The sequence below is a fragment of the Colletotrichum navitas genome (genome assembly GCF_030913465.1).
Source record: "Colletotrichum navitas strain CBS 125086 chromosome Unknown LY79scaffold_9, whole genome shotgun sequence".
Taxonomy (NCBI): domain Eukaryota; kingdom Fungi; phylum Ascomycota; class Sordariomycetes; order Glomerellales; family Glomerellaceae; genus Colletotrichum; species Colletotrichum navitas.
The window spans coordinates 376,162-392,061 of record NW_026850555.1 but is presented as its reverse complement, the minus strand read 5'-3'; the positions used below and the strand labels follow the sequence as shown (position 1 = coordinate 392,061).

General features: G+C 54.9%; 3 protein-coding genes across 3 annotated transcripts; 1 reads left to right on the top strand and 2 right to left on the bottom strand.

The window, feature by feature from the left end:
• Nucleotides 1-433: 433 nt before the first annotated feature.
• Nucleotides 434-3,269, top strand: LY79DRAFT_576876 (arrestin domain-containing protein; the record flags this gene model as incomplete). The annotated part of the gene is made up of 2 exons (XM_060559836.1): nt 434-2,395; nt 2,463-3,269. 2 exons carry the CDS (start codon nt 434-436, stop codon nt 3,267-3,269), a joined length of 2,769 nt encoding a protein of 922 aa, XP_060417948.1.
• A 2,951-nt stretch (nt 3,270-6,220) lies between these two features.
• On the bottom strand, nt 6,221-7,229 carry LY79DRAFT_700956 (uncharacterized protein; the record flags this gene model as incomplete). The annotated part of the gene is made up of 2 exons (XM_060564915.1): nt 6,306-7,229; nt 6,221-6,248 (listed from the first exon to the last, which is right to left on the bottom strand). Exons 1-2 carry the CDS (start codon nt 7,217-7,219, stop codon nt 6,221-6,223), a joined length of 942 nt encoding a protein of 313 aa, XP_060417947.1. The 5' UTR covers nt 7,220-7,229.
• Nucleotides 7,230-9,063: 1,834 nt separating this feature from the next.
• LY79DRAFT_405823 (P-loop containing nucleoside triphosphate hydrolase protein) lies at nt 9,064-13,741 on the bottom strand. Its single transcript, XM_060553055.1, has 2 exons — nt 9,388-13,741; nt 9,064-9,321 (listed from the first exon to the last, which is right to left on the bottom strand). Exons 1-2 carry the CDS (start codon nt 13,360-13,362, stop codon nt 9,295-9,297), a joined length of 4,002 nt encoding a protein of 1,333 aa, XP_060417946.1. The 5' UTR covers nt 13,363-13,741; the 3' UTR covers nt 9,064-9,294.
• Between the last annotated feature and the right edge of the window lie 2,159 nt (nt 13,742-15,900).

The window sequence follows — 15,900 nt, the reverse complement described above, 5'->3', positions numbered from 1 at the left end:
CCCATCACCGCTGCACATTATCACGGACAACCCTGCATCCCACCTCAAACCCCCCATCATCCCTAACTCCCGTCTCGATGCCTGACACTCCTGGACGACCCGACCTACACATCCACGTCGTCTCCTCCTATGGATACCCTCACTTGCTTTTTGCCAGCGCATAGAACTGTCTCATGCACCTCTCCCATCTCCATCTGCCCAACACCCCAGACCGGTCTTTTACTGTTCCTGGCCGCTAAAAAGGCAAAAAAACAAAGCTTCCCTAAAACACTGCTCTTCTTTTAGCCTCGACCACCGTTGCTACTGTTTCTTATAATCGGCATACCGCCGCTCATCTTGTTCTCCCCCCCCGGCTGAGTGATTTGCGGACTTCTTTGTCACTCGGCCACACCTTTTACATGTTTCTTCCCGACAGCGGTCGTCGTGTCTAACAATGCCGTCCGCAATGACAGACTCGGAGCGATCTCGGCGTACGGAAAATTGGATTCCCACATCCACCCGCGGCGGCGTCTTTTACTGCCCCAGATATCTCCTCGACCCTCCAGCTGCACAACAAAACCGCCTGCCAACGCCGCCCATCCGCGCTCGTCAAGTGAGGCCGCGATCGATACACATCACCTCGTGGCCGTCTGGTTTCGTACCTCACGAACTGAGACCCCAGCCTGAGCGCCCCGTCAAGAGGAGGAAGCCATCCAACCCCGTCTCGCCCGCTACGACGTCGCTGGGAAAGACGTCGTTGAAGTTCAGCTTTAAGCAATTTTTCTCCCTCTCCCAGAAACAGGTCCCGAGCCGATCCGCCTCGAGCGCTTCCACCCCTTCGAGGCCGCCCCTCTCGAGACCACCCAGCAGGGCCACGAGCCTTCTCAACAGACTCTCCAGCTACCGCGAGGTGGACCTGGTCGTGCCCGAGGAAGACACGATGGCGCTGCGATCGGCCGCCATGTCCGAAACCATGAGGCCGCCTCTGATGTCCTCTGCCTACAACACCCCCGGCCAGCGCAGCAGCTTGATGTCGGTCCGGAGCGCCAAGAGCAACGTGACATCGATGGTGACGGAAATCCCCAAGCCCGTCGCGCACGGCAGCGGCGTCAGCTGCTCGATCCTCATGGCCGAGCCCAACGTCTTCCTGACCGGTTTCGACCACGACGGCCACCGGCAACACTCGCAGGGCGGCACGGCGCTGCTGCGCGGAAAGCTGCAGCTAAAGGTCACCAAGAACGTCAAGATCAAGGGCGTCAGCCTGAAGTTGGTGGGAAAGGCGCGGACGGAATGGCCCGAGGGCATCCCGCCGCTCAAGGTCGACCTTTACGAGGAGGAGTCGCTGCGGACGCAGGTCCTGACCTTCTTCAACGCCGTCAATGACGGATGGGAGTCCGAGTACGGCAACCAGTGTGTCTACACGCTCAAGAACAGCTCCACGAACTCTTCGTCGACGAACCTCGCCCCCGGCTCCCCCCGCAACTCAATCTCGCCGTCGCTGCTGTCGGTGCCGCCCAACTCCAACAGCAGGCAAGGCATGACGGCGAGGGAGCTGAAGCGTCTCTCGCTGCAATCAAACCAATCGCGCAGCTTCGGCAAGGGCGACAACCCCAGCGGCAACCAGGCCAAGGGTTACAAGGTCTTCTACCCCGGCGTGTACGAATATAACTTTGAGCTGCCCATCGACCACCACCAGCTCGAGACCACCAAGCTGCAATACGGCTCCGTCAAATGGGAGCTGCAGGCGACCGTCGAGCGGGCCGGCGCCTTCAAGCCGAACTTGCACGGGTCCAAGGAAGTGGCCATCGTGCGCGTGCCCGACCAGCTGTCGCTGGAAATGACGGAGCCCATCTCCATCAGCCGCCAGTGGGAGGACCAGCTGCACTACGACATTGTCATCTCCGGCAAGTCGTTCCCCATCGGCACCAAGATCCCAATCGCCTTCAAGCTCACGCCGCTTGCCAAGGTCCAGGTCCACAAGCTCAAGGTCTTCGTCACCGAGTCGGTCGAGTACTGGACCAACGACCGCAGGGTCACGCGCAAGGACCCGGGCAGGAAGATCCTGTTGCTCGAGAAGACTGCGGGAAAGGCTCTGGATCCCGCCTACGCCTCGTCGGACGTCCGCGTGCTCAACGGCGGCGAGCTGACGCCGCGTCAGCGTCGCGAGGCCCGCGAGTCTGCGGCCGTGCGTCGTGCTGCCGAGGCTTCCCGCCACGGCATGATGCCAGACCCTCTACCCGAACCGGTCGACAACATCCTGGGCGATCTGGACCTCGGCCTGGAGAGCTACTGGGGCTCGACCGAGATCGAGATGAATGTCCAGCTGCCAACTTGCGACACCATGGCCAAGAGCAAGGAGCTGCGCCTGCACCCCGACTGCAGTTGGAAGAACGTCAACGTGTACCACTGGATCAAGGTATGGAACCTCAGCTTATTTTTGCCATGCGTGAAGCCCCTCCCCCGACTGACACGAGCTTTCCCAGATCGTCATGAGGATTTCTCGCCTCGACCCCGATGATCCCACTGGCACCAAGCGCCGTCACTTCGAGATCAGCATCGACTCGCCGTTCACGGTCCTCAACTGCCGCGCCACGCAGGCCAACACCTCTCTGCCCGAGTACTCGGGCCCTGACGCGTGTGCCAACCAGAGCCGCCAGACCTCCTGCGGCTGCCCCGACGCCGTGACCATCTCCGGGCCCCCAGAGGGCTCGCCGAACAACCTGTCGACCGGCGCCCTCACCGTCGTGGACGGCTCCGACAACCTTCCGGCACCGCCGCAGGCGGCACACCTCCCTTCCTCCCCGCAGCCCAGCACCACCACCGCCACCGCCAGCGGCCACAGACGGAACCCACCACCGAACTCCCAGACGAACGCGGACTCGTTCTCCGACACTCAACCGCGCCCGATCCACCTCCTCCGCGTGCCGTCGTACAACCCCCCCGCCTTCGACGCCGAGGTACCACCGCCGCCCGCAGAGGAGCAGCTGCGGCTGCAGACACCGCCGCCCCAGTACGACGTCATCGTCGGCACCCCCAGCGTGGACGGCATGGCGGACTACTTTGCGCGCCTCGCGGACTACGGCTACGACGAGCCCGAGGACTCGGACGAGGACGAGGGCCCGGCCCGCATCACGGAGCGCGGCGGGCGCGTCAACGTCGCGCACCCCCGCACGCCGGGCGGCCGACGCGCGCCCAGCCGGAGCATGGAGATCCAGCGACCCCCCCTGGAGCCGAGGATGGAGTCGCTGCCCGCACTTCGAAGGAACGACGTGCCGTCACAAATTAACTGAACATAATGATATGTAATATCAACGGACCCAAGATCCACCACCAACAAAGGCCAAAACAACGACAACTGATGAGAAGGGGAAAGGGATTGGGATGGAACTAGAGGAAGCCGGCTTTCACGTTTTTTTTTTCCTGTCACGCATCATGACGGATTATTCGAAGGGGTTTTTACACACGATTCAAACGAGAATGGACGAAGGGGGGGGAGGGAAGGGAAGGGGAACCGGTCGGCGCATTGGCACAAAATAAGGGAGGCTGCTATTCAAGGACGCGCCGCGCTTCGCTCGCCATACCCGGAGCGAAGCAGGATCTCACGGGGTGGAAGAAAGGGGGTTTAACGAGTCCCCGGATTCATCTTTTTTTTTTCTTTTGTCAGATATACCTGGACTCTTTTACGTCCACCGCCTTTTTTTTGCGTGAATACTTGATTCCCCGGATAACGTAAACCTAAACTGTTGATTACGAAGGAAAAAACAAAACATATTTTTCACAAAAAAACAGAATGAAAACAAGGCTGCTTCTATAGTGATTTTGATGTGTCTTTTGGCATTGTTGTTTTTATATTCTGCTGACTGAATATTGTTTCATTTTTTATTCATTTTTTGTTCTTCTTATTTTATTTTACAAGAGGCCGAACGAATATGGGGACTTGGGGCGGCGACCGCCTTTCCTCCTCCCCCTTTTTTTCTTTTCGGTACGCCCTCATGTCATATTTGTCCAGCGTGTCGGCGGAGAAAGAAAAGCTCCAACGATGAAGTCGATCCGCCCGTTGCTTTTCTGCGGCTGATTCACGTGGTTCGACAAGACGTCTCGTGACGGGGCGAGAGGGGGCGTGTAAATCGTCCGTCCACCCGTCCGTCCGGCGCTGCTCTCGCCACGCGAAACGAACCTCGGTCGAAGGCCCCCGCCGTTGGAAGACGGTCCGAGTCCCGGTGGCACACCCCTCGGCGACGTTCCTCCCGGAGAGATCCGTTTATGGGGAGGTGGTTTCTTGTTTATTGGGTATGTATTCCCACCTCCTGACGTTTGGGAGGAGGCGAATAAAGGGGGTGGCGGATGTTTCGAGTTCTCATGAAAGGGGGGGGGGAGGAATGGTACGCCAACAGGTGGAAGGGGGGATGGGTCGGGGCCGGAGGAGAAGAGCGCCGGACGGGACGGCGGGCGGTCTTTGCGTCTCGCGCGGGACCGGTGACGTTGCGGATGGCGATGTCCTGTTCGGTGCCCTGTCTCCGTTTGGTCTGCGTTCGGCCTAGGTTGGAGAGGCGCCGATGAGGTTGAGTCAGATGCCGTCTCGTTGGCGGGACGTGTTGGTCTACGGCCCAAGTTAGTCTACAACTCAATCTCGGTACACACGATGGAAAAGAGCGTTTGCCGGGACCCTCGGGGCAGTAGACAGATTCGGGAAAAGGGGAGGGGGGAGAAGGGAGGGAATAGGAGGGTGTGTAGGTTGATTAGCGGCAAGCAGGGCAAAGGCTTGAAGCATCTTCCAATCTCTGGCCACTCCGGAGAAGGGGGGGGGGGGGGGCGTGATAGGACGGTCATGTTCTGGCCGGTTCGAGTGCGGGCGGCGGCTGTTTCGTCTTTCGCGCATTGGGAGGGCGGGCCACGGACGAGGACGCGCCGTCTGGATGGCGGCGTGCGCTGGGAGGGGCTGGACGGCGAGGATGATGTCTTTCGGGGGAGGTTTGAGGTGGTGGTGGTGGTTCGATGCGGGGGGTGTACGTTGTACATCGTATGTTGCTGGTTTTCTGCCCTTTCCTCTCTGCCTCTTTTCCTTGGTCCTTGATATCCACCCCTTGAGTGTGTGAGGTTGCGTGGCGTCAGGACTTGGGGTAACAAGTTCAATTCTGGGGGAGGGGGAGAAGGTTGAGTCGGGTGACAATGGCATTGACAGCACGAGCGCGTGGGCGGGACGCCGGGGGGCCTTGTGTCTTTGCCTTAAGGGGGGTTCTTTTTTTCTGCTTCATGTTTTTTTTTTTTTGAACTTCTTAGTCCCCAGTGACTGGGTAAACCGAACGGGGTTCTTGGGATGGTTAATCTATGCGGAGGGGCCGGAAAGCCGGAACGGACGAGGTTCAGGCAAAGCGACAGCATCGCGATGCTTGATCACGATGGCGGTGGATGGCGGCGGATGGTCCAGCGGTTTCTGCGATGCGCCGCGAGTAGCCTCTGCGGACCTGGCCACACACACCCCTTTGAGCATCATGGCAATGCTGGGACTCCAACTGCCGTACACATGTACGCTTTGTTGGGGGGGAGGAGGGGAAAAAGTACAAGTGTGTTCGGTCGAGGTCCAACGCGGCGAGTCCCTAGAGTTTCGGGAAGGTCTTCCGTCTGATAGTCCGAGCCACTCGCCGGCGTCGCAGGGCAACGTGTTGCTTACTCAGGTGTCCATGCTGGGAGGGGTACCGCACGTGGACGGGAGGGATGGGGCACATTCGAGAAGCGTGGAGAAACAGATTCGATATCGCCAAGGTTTTCTTGTGATAATTATATCGAAAAGGTATATCGGCTTCGATCTGTGGCGGTCGACGCGTGGGCCGGCTCGCCGGGTCATGCCGGGACAGGGGGGGCGAAGATGCGTGATATGATATGCATGGAGACGTTTGGGTTCAGTGAAGAGGTTGGGGTGGCATATAATTTTGGCTGTTATGAGACTACGAATCTATTCATCTTCTGAAATGTCGATGACTGCAATCTTCTAGATTTGACGGCAGGTCACCAACCTCTACTTCAGCCACGTCGAGTTGTTATCGTTGCTGTTGTTGTTGTTGTTGTTGTAAAAACGCAACATCTCTTGCTACTTTGCCTCTACACGAATGACTCCCCGTTCCCAAATATTCCCATGACGCGCACTACCCCTTGGCTTCGCCCTGTGAATCCTGAGCAGTCGTGCAACGGCCGCCTCCTACACTCGGCGGTAGCGAGACTAGGCAACGTCGCTCTCGTGCAGCTATCTGTGCGCAGGAGCTTCTGCCAGACTAGGATCGATGGGTTAGAATCAGGCTTTTTGAAGCCAAGAGAGACGGATCGCTTACTTTCTGCGAACAAGACGACGAGAGCGAAAGCAAACCGCCATTGCAAGGCACGCCACGATCCGCCCGTCTCTTTCCCCGTCATGCTCGCTGATCGGGGGTTGGTCTTGGCAGATTCTCCGAGGGCCTATGGGAGGAGGGTCCCATTGCGGCTGTGGTTCGGTCGTGAGGTTAGTCGGAGGTGGCGGGTTCGTGGTTTCCTCTGGATGGCCCTGGAAGCCAACACTCTCCTCCTGTTGCATCCGCACACGTTGAGATCCCAACAAGCTCCCGCTGGGCAGTGTACCAAAGCATTCATCGATGCTGTTGGCCAAGATAGGCGCCAAGTTTGGGAAACCTCCAGGGTTGCCAGACGAGACGTGCTCGGCCGGAAAAGGATGCCCTTGGGGCGTCTGGAACACATCGTCTGGATCCATATCAATGTTCCACATCAGCCAAACCGCCTCTCTGTAAGACGCAGCGTCGGACTCGTCGAAAATCACCTGCCACCTTGGGAGGTCGCGAATGAAATCCGGGAGAAAGTCCCTGTGGCGGCGGGCTTCGAAAGTATCAACCATTGCCCGTGCAGGACCTAGGAAAGCTATTGATTCGGCAAGGCTCTTGGGAGCTCTACCGTCGATCAATAGTCTCAATGTCCGGATTCCGAGATTCCACAACAAGAGGTGACTGGACAACTTCTGGCCGACCTCCCGAAAAGCACTGGTTGAAAGACCGGCCTTTCGTTTCGTGATCCCATGATGGACGATAAGACGACTCTGGAGGTAGCGCGTGTCTTCTTCGGTGGAGAGGTTGACCGCACGTTGTACAGCGGTTCTCTTGGTCGTCGGTGACGTCTTTGGAAGCTTCCGCAACATGTTTTCAGCATAGCTGCGATCGCCGGTGTCGAGTTCCCCAGGGTGCAAGCACGTAATAGCCATATGGACGTCAGCGCCACATTGAACCAAATACCTCGCGAGCGAGCGGTGCCCAAACTTGGCCGCAACACTGAGCGGTGAACCGTTCTCAAAGTCTCATGCATGGTATTCGTCGAATAGAATCGTGCCAGATGAGCCATGAAAGGGGCTTGGTCAGCCCCATCGTATGCCTTACGGCGACCCAGATGCTAGCCTCAACGAATCACTTACATCTTTATGATTGGTCTTCTCAAGTATTGTTTCCCCCCAATTCTTGTATGCTCTCCTCTTACTATGATGTCGTAGGCGTTCAATCCGAAGGTGGCACCGAGACCGGCACCGACACTTGCGATATTGCTGCAATCCAAGAAGCCAATCTGTCACACGTGGCCTGGTCCATGTGCGCGTCTTTGGAAGGCTTGGAAATATTCTAGCGAAAGCTTCAGCCGTTCCTAGGGAATCGTAATCTTCGGCTCCAAATCTTTACCATGGTGTCAGAATGCGATGTTAACACCTGAGACTGGGACACAGCTGGCTATCACGGTTCCAATCAAGCCCTATACTACGTTAGACGTGAAATCGTCTGCCTGCTATTGAGCCCAGGGTTAGTGGTGAAAAGGCCACAGATTATTTGAGAAGCGTTTTGCTGTTCTCTTTGCAATTGATCGGGGTTTTCCTTTGATAAGTAGGACGTAATATAGCAGCCCAAAACTCAAAACCCCCGGCATCTCGTCAACTATAAGGCCATAGTATTGAAATGGTTGACGGCTATGCTGATGTACGCCTTGACGTGCGTAACAGACTTCCAAACATTCGGGTAAGTTTTGAGTCCTACAGCCTTCATCTTACCAAACTTGATAACCACGTGGTGAAGTTGTTGAAACCTGCACTAAGGCCGCAAGTGCAGTAGCTTTTTCCAGATGACGACAGGATCTATGCTAGCTAATCATGTCCAAGATTGAAGAAAAGAGATGATACAACGTTCCAGCTAGAAAGCGTGCGCAAACCTACAAATCTTATGATGAACAGAAATGTGTTGAAGAGTGAAGTCCTTCCTACAGTCTTTACCTGCCTAATAATAACCTGGACCATGTTATCATGATTATAGTTGCTGACCAAATAGCCGGTCAGGAGGTTGGACACTCCGCCTGGGCCGGCATGGTTACCCATTGGCTAGGCCGTGTGCCGGCCGTGTTGGCAGTGCTGAAAAGGGCGTTTGTTTGGAGGGAAACTGTGACGGAAATATCAGTAACGAAAGGTCTGGATGCCGAATTTGAAGCAAATACGGCGAGAAACGGCGTGTCTTTTTTCATTTTTTTTTGTCATGTTGGAGCCATTATGTCACGAGTTAGAGCACACAGCAGGGCATATGAGGATTCAGGTCTAAAAGGCTTAATTCTATGTAAGTGCAAGTAACGAAAGTGAGGTCCTATATATAGGGAAGTGAATGTGAAACACCACGTGCCACAGCACCTGACAGGGCTGTTACAGAAGGTGGAAATGCATGAGGTTATCGTGACACATTAACTCCATCAACGGAGAACCCGTCAGCGGAAAACGAGTTAGGGTTATTCGGGTCGCCAATAACTACTATGTGTACCTAGAACAAACCCGACGGGTCATGATATGTGCGGGTCGAATCTTCACACTAAAGCTGCACTCTTCCTGGGAGTAAGCCTGGGCAGGGCAATATCGTTAGCATTGGGCAAGCCGTTCGCGTCTCAGCAGTCAGGTTGGTTCAGGATCGTGCTCTCGGATAAAAAGGAGTTCTTGTTGGAAAGTCTTCGACAGATTACTGTGGTAATCGACGACTAGTTCAAGCCAAGCATGCCCAAGGTTACTATGTAATTTCCAAGCAGGTTTATAGACTCGAGCGATCCATGTTTATTGACCTATGTACACTAGACTGCTTTATCCTCTAAAAATGCCCCCCCCTGTTGAAGAGGGTATGCTTCGATAGCATATGGACCAAGACGGTCCTATTAACTTCAGCCTCACGTGGCCACGTGCCTGTCTAGCACCAACCTTAACCCGACCACATCGAAGGTGCGTCAGGGTTCTGTAAACCCACTCAGCTGGAATCGTATAACACAACATCTCTACCTATCCAGAGCCTGGCTTTGGCACTATATCAATGAAGTCAGCGATGGGTACGGGGGTGACGTGGCGTCGCATTTTGGCGTCAAACTCACCATTTGCCAGTACACGCCTTGCATCTTCAGCAATTCCTGATGGCTGCCTTTTTCCGCTACTTTGCCCTCTCCAAAAACAAAAATAATATCGGCGTTCTGGACTGTTGCTAGCCTGTGGGCGACGCATATCATGGTGCGGCCCTTGCTGGCACGCTCGAACGCAGCCTGGACCAGCTTTTCCGACTCGGAATCAAGTGATGACGTCGCCTCGTCGAGCAGGAGGATTTTTGGATCGCGTATAAGGGCCCGGGCAATAGAGATGCGCTGCTTTTGACCTCCAGACAGAGAGAAGCCTTTGGAGCCGATGTCAGTGTCGTATCCTTCTGGCAAGGACACGATAAACTCGTGGATAGAGGCGTCGCGGCAGATTTGATGCAATCGCTCTTCGGAGACCGTGTCTGCATCAATGCCAAGGCATATGTTCTCACGAATGGTGCCCTGAAACATGCATGGCTCTTGGGCCACGAGAGACATGTTCTTGCGATACTCGGCAGCATCAAGGCTATATATACTCTTGCCGTTGCAAAGAATATCGCCTTTGTCGAGGCTATAGAAACGTTCCAGAAGGGAGATGACAGAGGTCTTCCCACACCCCGAAGGACCTACAAGGGCGGCAAACTGACCCTTGTCGATGGTCAAGTCAATGCCTGTGAAGACAGGAGTGTCACGGGTGGGGTAGCGGAAGTGGGCATTCTTCAGCTCGATCTTGATGCCGCTTTCAGTGTCAGGGATCTGCTCCGTGGTGCCGGTGTCATCTTTTCTGTCTGCGTTGCGTAGACTAATGATCCGATTTGCAGCGGCTGAAGCTTGAGCTGCGTTGGGACCATAGCTGAAGCCCGTTCCAGCGGCCTCCGCGCCCTGGATGACGGCCATAAAGCAGACGAAGAAGTTCACAAGGCCATACTCGCGGCTAGCCAGAAGGCGCCCACCGTACCAAAAGATAAGACCTTGGCAGCCCAGGCTGACGCTGTCAGCCAAGCCAAAGAGCAGGCTGGTCCAGCGGGCCTTTCTATAGGCCTCGGACACGTGGCTCCGCAACAACCTGTCATACCTCGAGTGAATGACGTTCTCCATAGTTAGGGAGGTGACTGTCCTAAAGGCACCGATGGCCTCGGCGGCGAACCTGGAGCTCTTGGCAAACACGGCAGCGTTCATCTTCTCGAATTCGAGCTCGTATTTGAATTTCCAGTATCCAGCAAAAAGACCGACGGGCATCGTAACGAACGTCGCGACCAGAGCCAGTTTCCACCCGAACGCGTAGGCTATAGAAAGGGCTCCTATAACGTTGAACGCGGCCATCACGAGGGACGACATGTTGAGTCCCAAAAGCTGCTCAAGCTGCTTAGGATCGCCGGCGACACGGGCAACAAGAGTGCCGTGCGAGTTCTCGTCGTCGTCAAAGAAGGCCGTTTTCTGGTGGAGGATGGACTCGAAGTATTCCTTCTTGTAGACGGCGCTGATCTTGTGCTGCGCGTGAACGGCGATGGCGCCTTGGAAGAAGTAGCCGAAGCCGACGCCCACGGCGAGTGCAACCCACATGAGTGACCAAAACCGGCCTTCTGAGCGGACCTTGTTGATGTCGGCATAGGTAAATACTTGGAAGACGTGGGCGAACAGCCAGGCCATCAGCGGAGTGCTGGCGGCGGAACAGGCTGCGAAGAAGGCGATGGCCACGTAGACCCAGCGGTTTTTCTGTTCTGCGAGGAGCCGGAAGAAGCTGTAAAAGACGTTTGGCTCTTTATAAGGAGTCAAGGGCAACTCTTCACTGGCGTCTGGGGCGTTGGCACTCTTCGTTTTTGCCACGGCCGCTCCTTGGTCTGAAGTGCAATCTTCTCTACTGATCACATCGTCAGCCTGGGTGGGTTGGCCAAGTGACAACTTCTGCGCGTGGACGAGACCATGGTATGCCCCTAATTCGTTCCGGAGGAGACTGTCGTGTGTACCGGACTCGACGACCCGTCCTTTGCGCAGGACCACAATCCTGTCAGCCTTCTTGATGGTCGACAGACGGTGGGCAATGGTGATTGTGGTTCTGTCCTTGGCAACCCGGTCAAGGGCGGCCTGCACGATCTTCTCGCCACGAACATCGATGGCGCTGGTGGCTTCATCGAGGATTATGATCTTGGGCTTTCTGACAATGCTCCTGGCGATCGCAATGCGCTGGCGCTGGCCTCCGGAGAGCTTGGCGCCGCCGTCGCCGACGGCGGTGTCGTAACCGTCTGGCAGGCGGTCGATAAATTCGTCGGCAAACGCTTCGTGGCATGCCTCCTTGACGAGCTGTCGCTTCTCCTCGTCAGAGGAATTTTCAAATGCGGATCCGATCAAGCCGTAAGCGACATTTTGGAAGATTGTGTCGTTGAACAAGAACGGTTCTTGCTGAACAAGCCCTATCTGAGAGCGCCACCACTTGAGGTCAACGTCTGCAAGCGATATTCCGCCCGTTGTGATGCTTCCTGAGAGTGGGACGATGGGTTGGTTCTCCTCAGCGCCGGTGCCTTGTTGATAGCCGACAAGTTCTATCATATCTCCTTGTTTCTTCTTCCTGCCCTCCTTGTCGCTTTTCTTCTTCTTCTTGATCTTGTCGTCTTCGGTTCCGTTGATCTTCTCTGCCCCAATCGTCTTCTCAATGATGTGCTGCTCCCGCAGGTCGTACCACCTCTCGATAAGACCGACGACCGTACTTTTACCGGAACCTGAGGGGCCAACAATTGCTGTGTTCTTGCCCGCCTGAATGGTAAGGTTCAGGCCGTCCAAGATTCTGACGTGTGGCCGACTGGGATACGCAAATGTGACGTCCTTGAAGACGATGTCATTGGTCGCAACGACATCTGGCTCCCTCAGACACCCAGTTTCGGGCCGAGGAGCGTCGATGACGGCGAAGAATTCGCATGCGGCCACCATAGCCCTGGAGACGGCCATGAGGGGACCCGAGAGGCGCTCGAGAGACATGATGATCATCATGACGGACATGAGAACGATAATAATGGTACCGGGGTTAGTCAGTTCGCCATCGGCAAACTGCTTGGTACCAAACCAGAAGCTGAGGCCAAAGACGGCATACGTGCCGAAGAAGACAAGACTGAATTCTAGGGCTAGCAACGGCGCCGACCGCTGCCCTTTGGCGCGGGCGTCATCGACCCATTCAGCATAGCGAGCGCTCATTGTTTTCTGGGCGCCGCAGGCGGTCAGCATACGGATGCTGCTGAAGCACTCGCTGGCAACACTGTTCGCCTTGGCCTCGGACTTCGATTGCTGGTCTTGCAGCCGAACAATGAAGGGCATGAAGGTGCCGACAACGAGCAGGATAAAGACGACGAGCGAAGATGTCACCAGGGTTAGCTTCCAGCTCCAGACGAAAGCCACGATGATGGAGCACCATATGGTGCCGTTGAACTCCATGAAGGTGCCGAGCTTCTCGGAGATGCCGATCTGGAGGGCGTTTGCCGTGCCGGTGATGGTGCTCGCCGCAGAGCCGGACGGCATCGAGTCCAGCACGTGGATGGACTGGCCAAAGAGAGCCTCGATGTAGTGCAGGCGGATGGCGGAAGAGAGCCGGACGCCGATCATACGGAAGCAAAACTTGTTGATGCAGTTCAAGACGAAACGACCGAGAAACAGGCCCAAGATGAAAAGAGCCAGCTGGTCCAGCACCGCCTCGAACTCGGGCTTGGTCATGCGAGGGGGGTCCATGAAGTAATCCGTGAACTGCCCAGCGAGACTTCCGAAGACGATGTTCATCAAGGGCATCGTGGTCCCGGCGCCGACGGACGCGACGGACGCGAGGACGTAGATGACAATGTCCCCTTTCGTGGCGTACGAGAAGACACGAATGAAATCCTTGACGCCGGGTTCGCGCTCGGGAAGCTTCCTGACCTCCACCACTTTCTCAAACTCTTCTTTCGACGACATGGACGCTGTTCCCAGAGGAGGCTTCCCCATTATCTGAGTTGTCTGCGGTTCTTCGGCAGCCGTCATGGCAAGAGCCGGGCGTTGTGACGCCGATTGCGGCTCAGTTGGCTCGTCTGGTTGTTTGTTCTTATGCAAAGTGAGAGAGGGAGAACTGGTAATATTGTTGTCTGTGTAAATAAACGAGGTGGCCTTGGCACGGATGGTCGTGATGCTGCACAGTTCTGGTGCGAGGAGGTAGAGGGAAACTCAGCCAAGACAAACAATCTGCAACTTTCCCATGTATATTACATGTAGGTAACAAGATTTGGGTAGGAAGGAAAAAAAAAGGTAAATTGTATGAAGCTTTTGCCAAAACAGGCTGCCTGAGATGCACAGGTGGTATATACGGGCCACTGAAGGAGATGTGCCACGCAGACGGAATGGAATACAAGATCGAATTGTCAGGTGCAACGACTAATAACCACAACGATGGTCTTACTAGTATACGAGAGTACGGGATGTGCATATACCAAGATCCAATCACGAGTTGTAATATTCTATCGCGAGTGGCGGGGTAGTGACTAGCACCTGGAGACGGGAAACATCTTTGCTCCGAGCCTAGCCTGACATCGATCTAGTGCCAACCACTCTTAAGTGTTACGCATTCCTCTGTCCGCCTTCATATCACAAAACCGGCTTAGTCTGTCTACCTGAAGATGAATCCCTGTATTAGTGTTATCCCCATCTCCCCTCCCCGAGACTTGCGTATATGTGGTGATGAATGATAAATTCGTCAACTACAAACGGCGACACTGTCGACAGTCCATGTGTCAGTGTCTCTCAAATTGTGTCGCTGGAGATACAGTATAACTCCAGATCCTGCGTGGTTTGAGAGATTGATTGAGCAGCAAAATCCATCACTGTCAAGCATCATGGGTGATGTCGACAGATCGAGAACCAGGTCGAAACATTTTGTCAAGGCTACATGCATATGGACCTAACATCGCGGGGCTGTACTCATTCTTTGAATAGGATACACCACACCCATCTAACCGTATTCGATTCTTCGTCCATCTTCACCGGGTCACGTGAATTTCTATAACAACTTGTTGGTTTGGCACTTTCCAGCGCGAAGTGGCGTCCCCTCACGATAGCTTAATCATGACGGAATTCCAAGACCCATTCGTCTCGGGCCGCCAACAAAGATTGAAGCCCGGAGTCCCAGGGCCCGGGATCCTCATGATCCCGAAACTCCTACGCCACCCGTTGCAAGTGGCTGGTGGTACACTACGTAAAGGCTTACAGTCGTAGTGGCGGACGATGAATTGTGCGAGAGGGTGGTTGGTTGAAGCGGGGAAGGATTGTGAAGAGGGATTGTGGGTGTAAGGGACGGAGTCTTCGGGGTACTGTTCCCCCATCGACCCTATTCCCAAGGGAGTCATCCGAGACGAAGGGTGCTGTGGTCAAGAGACCAAAAGAGGGCTCTCACGCCTACAAGCAAAGAACTTTTGGGGCCTGCGATGCCCAGAAGGGCGATGGAGGGCACGCCGACAACGGAGGGGAGAAGATACGGCACGCGCGCAAGACGTCTGCTCCGAGACACATACATCATAATGCTCCGAACTACACGATAGGTATCCCAAACCGTTCGCCGAGTCGATCATCCTACGGTCTGAATCATGCAGTTCCTTAGCAAGCACTTAGTGGGTGCCCTACGGCAACGGGGCTGTCTCTCATCCCGAAGCATGCGCAGCGAAGGCCCTCTTATGTCTTAGCTCGCTTAGTTGCGCCGCTTACCCTGGCCTCCCTCACGTCTGAATAAGCGGACTGTAGCCTTTTCAAGGTAGATATGCTCGCTGAGGGGATGGTGAGACTTACTCGGACCCTCAGGCCCGCGTTTCCGCGACTCGACCTCTTTCATAACATAGGGCATGCAGAAAGCTGAAAGTTAGAGTATACGTATCTACTCATGTGCATAGCTTTACTTGCATGATTTTGCAGGTGAAGTGCATGTATATGGTCTATACGGACATGTATATGTGCATATCAGCAATGATATAGTCCCCTCCTTGCCGATTCTCTGTAGCAATGTACGGAATCCGGTTGCGTCCGCCGTCTTCGAAGAATGTTCTGTAAGTGTCCTAGTCCTCTGAGACGAGAACCGATATGTATGACAGACGCAGAAAGGAAGAAAACAAAACTGCTAACCCTTCTACATTGTTGCATTCCCAGTGCAGCCTCTTTGGTAATAGGAACCGCACAGCGAGACTTTCTAACAAATGGCCCTTACACGGTCCTTGACCATTAGTAGAATCGTATCGATGAGAGCGATGTCTTATACAGTAATCCGGCGAGGTGCAGGTGAATACTCGTCATATATCCTTACCGTTAGCTAGTCTCTTGAGGAATTGGATCACTTTCACATCTAAGAAGGCCAAAGGCTATGAGGAGAATGTTCAGAGCATCTTTCGTCGAGCTCTTTCGAAAGGGTAGAAAACCCCGATAATCTAATACAAGAGTACAACAAGCACACTCACCCGGATTTAAAGCCGAGCAAGGCTGTGAATATGAAAACAAAAACAGTGAAGAGGGGTTTCCGGAAAATAAATAAAGACTGCAATATAG

What these genes read in the sequence shown, in the direction of transcription:
- LY79DRAFT_405823 (XM_060553055.1), bottom strand. Translation starts at nt 13,362, where the DNA reads ATGACGGCTGCCGAAGAACCGCAGACAACTCAGATAATGGGGAAGCCT. An exon ending in AAGGCGTGTACTGGCAAATG is followed by an intron (nt 9,322 to 9,387) that starts GTGAGTTTGACG and finishes TCATTGATATAG; the next exon opens with TGCCAAAGCCAGGCTCTGGA.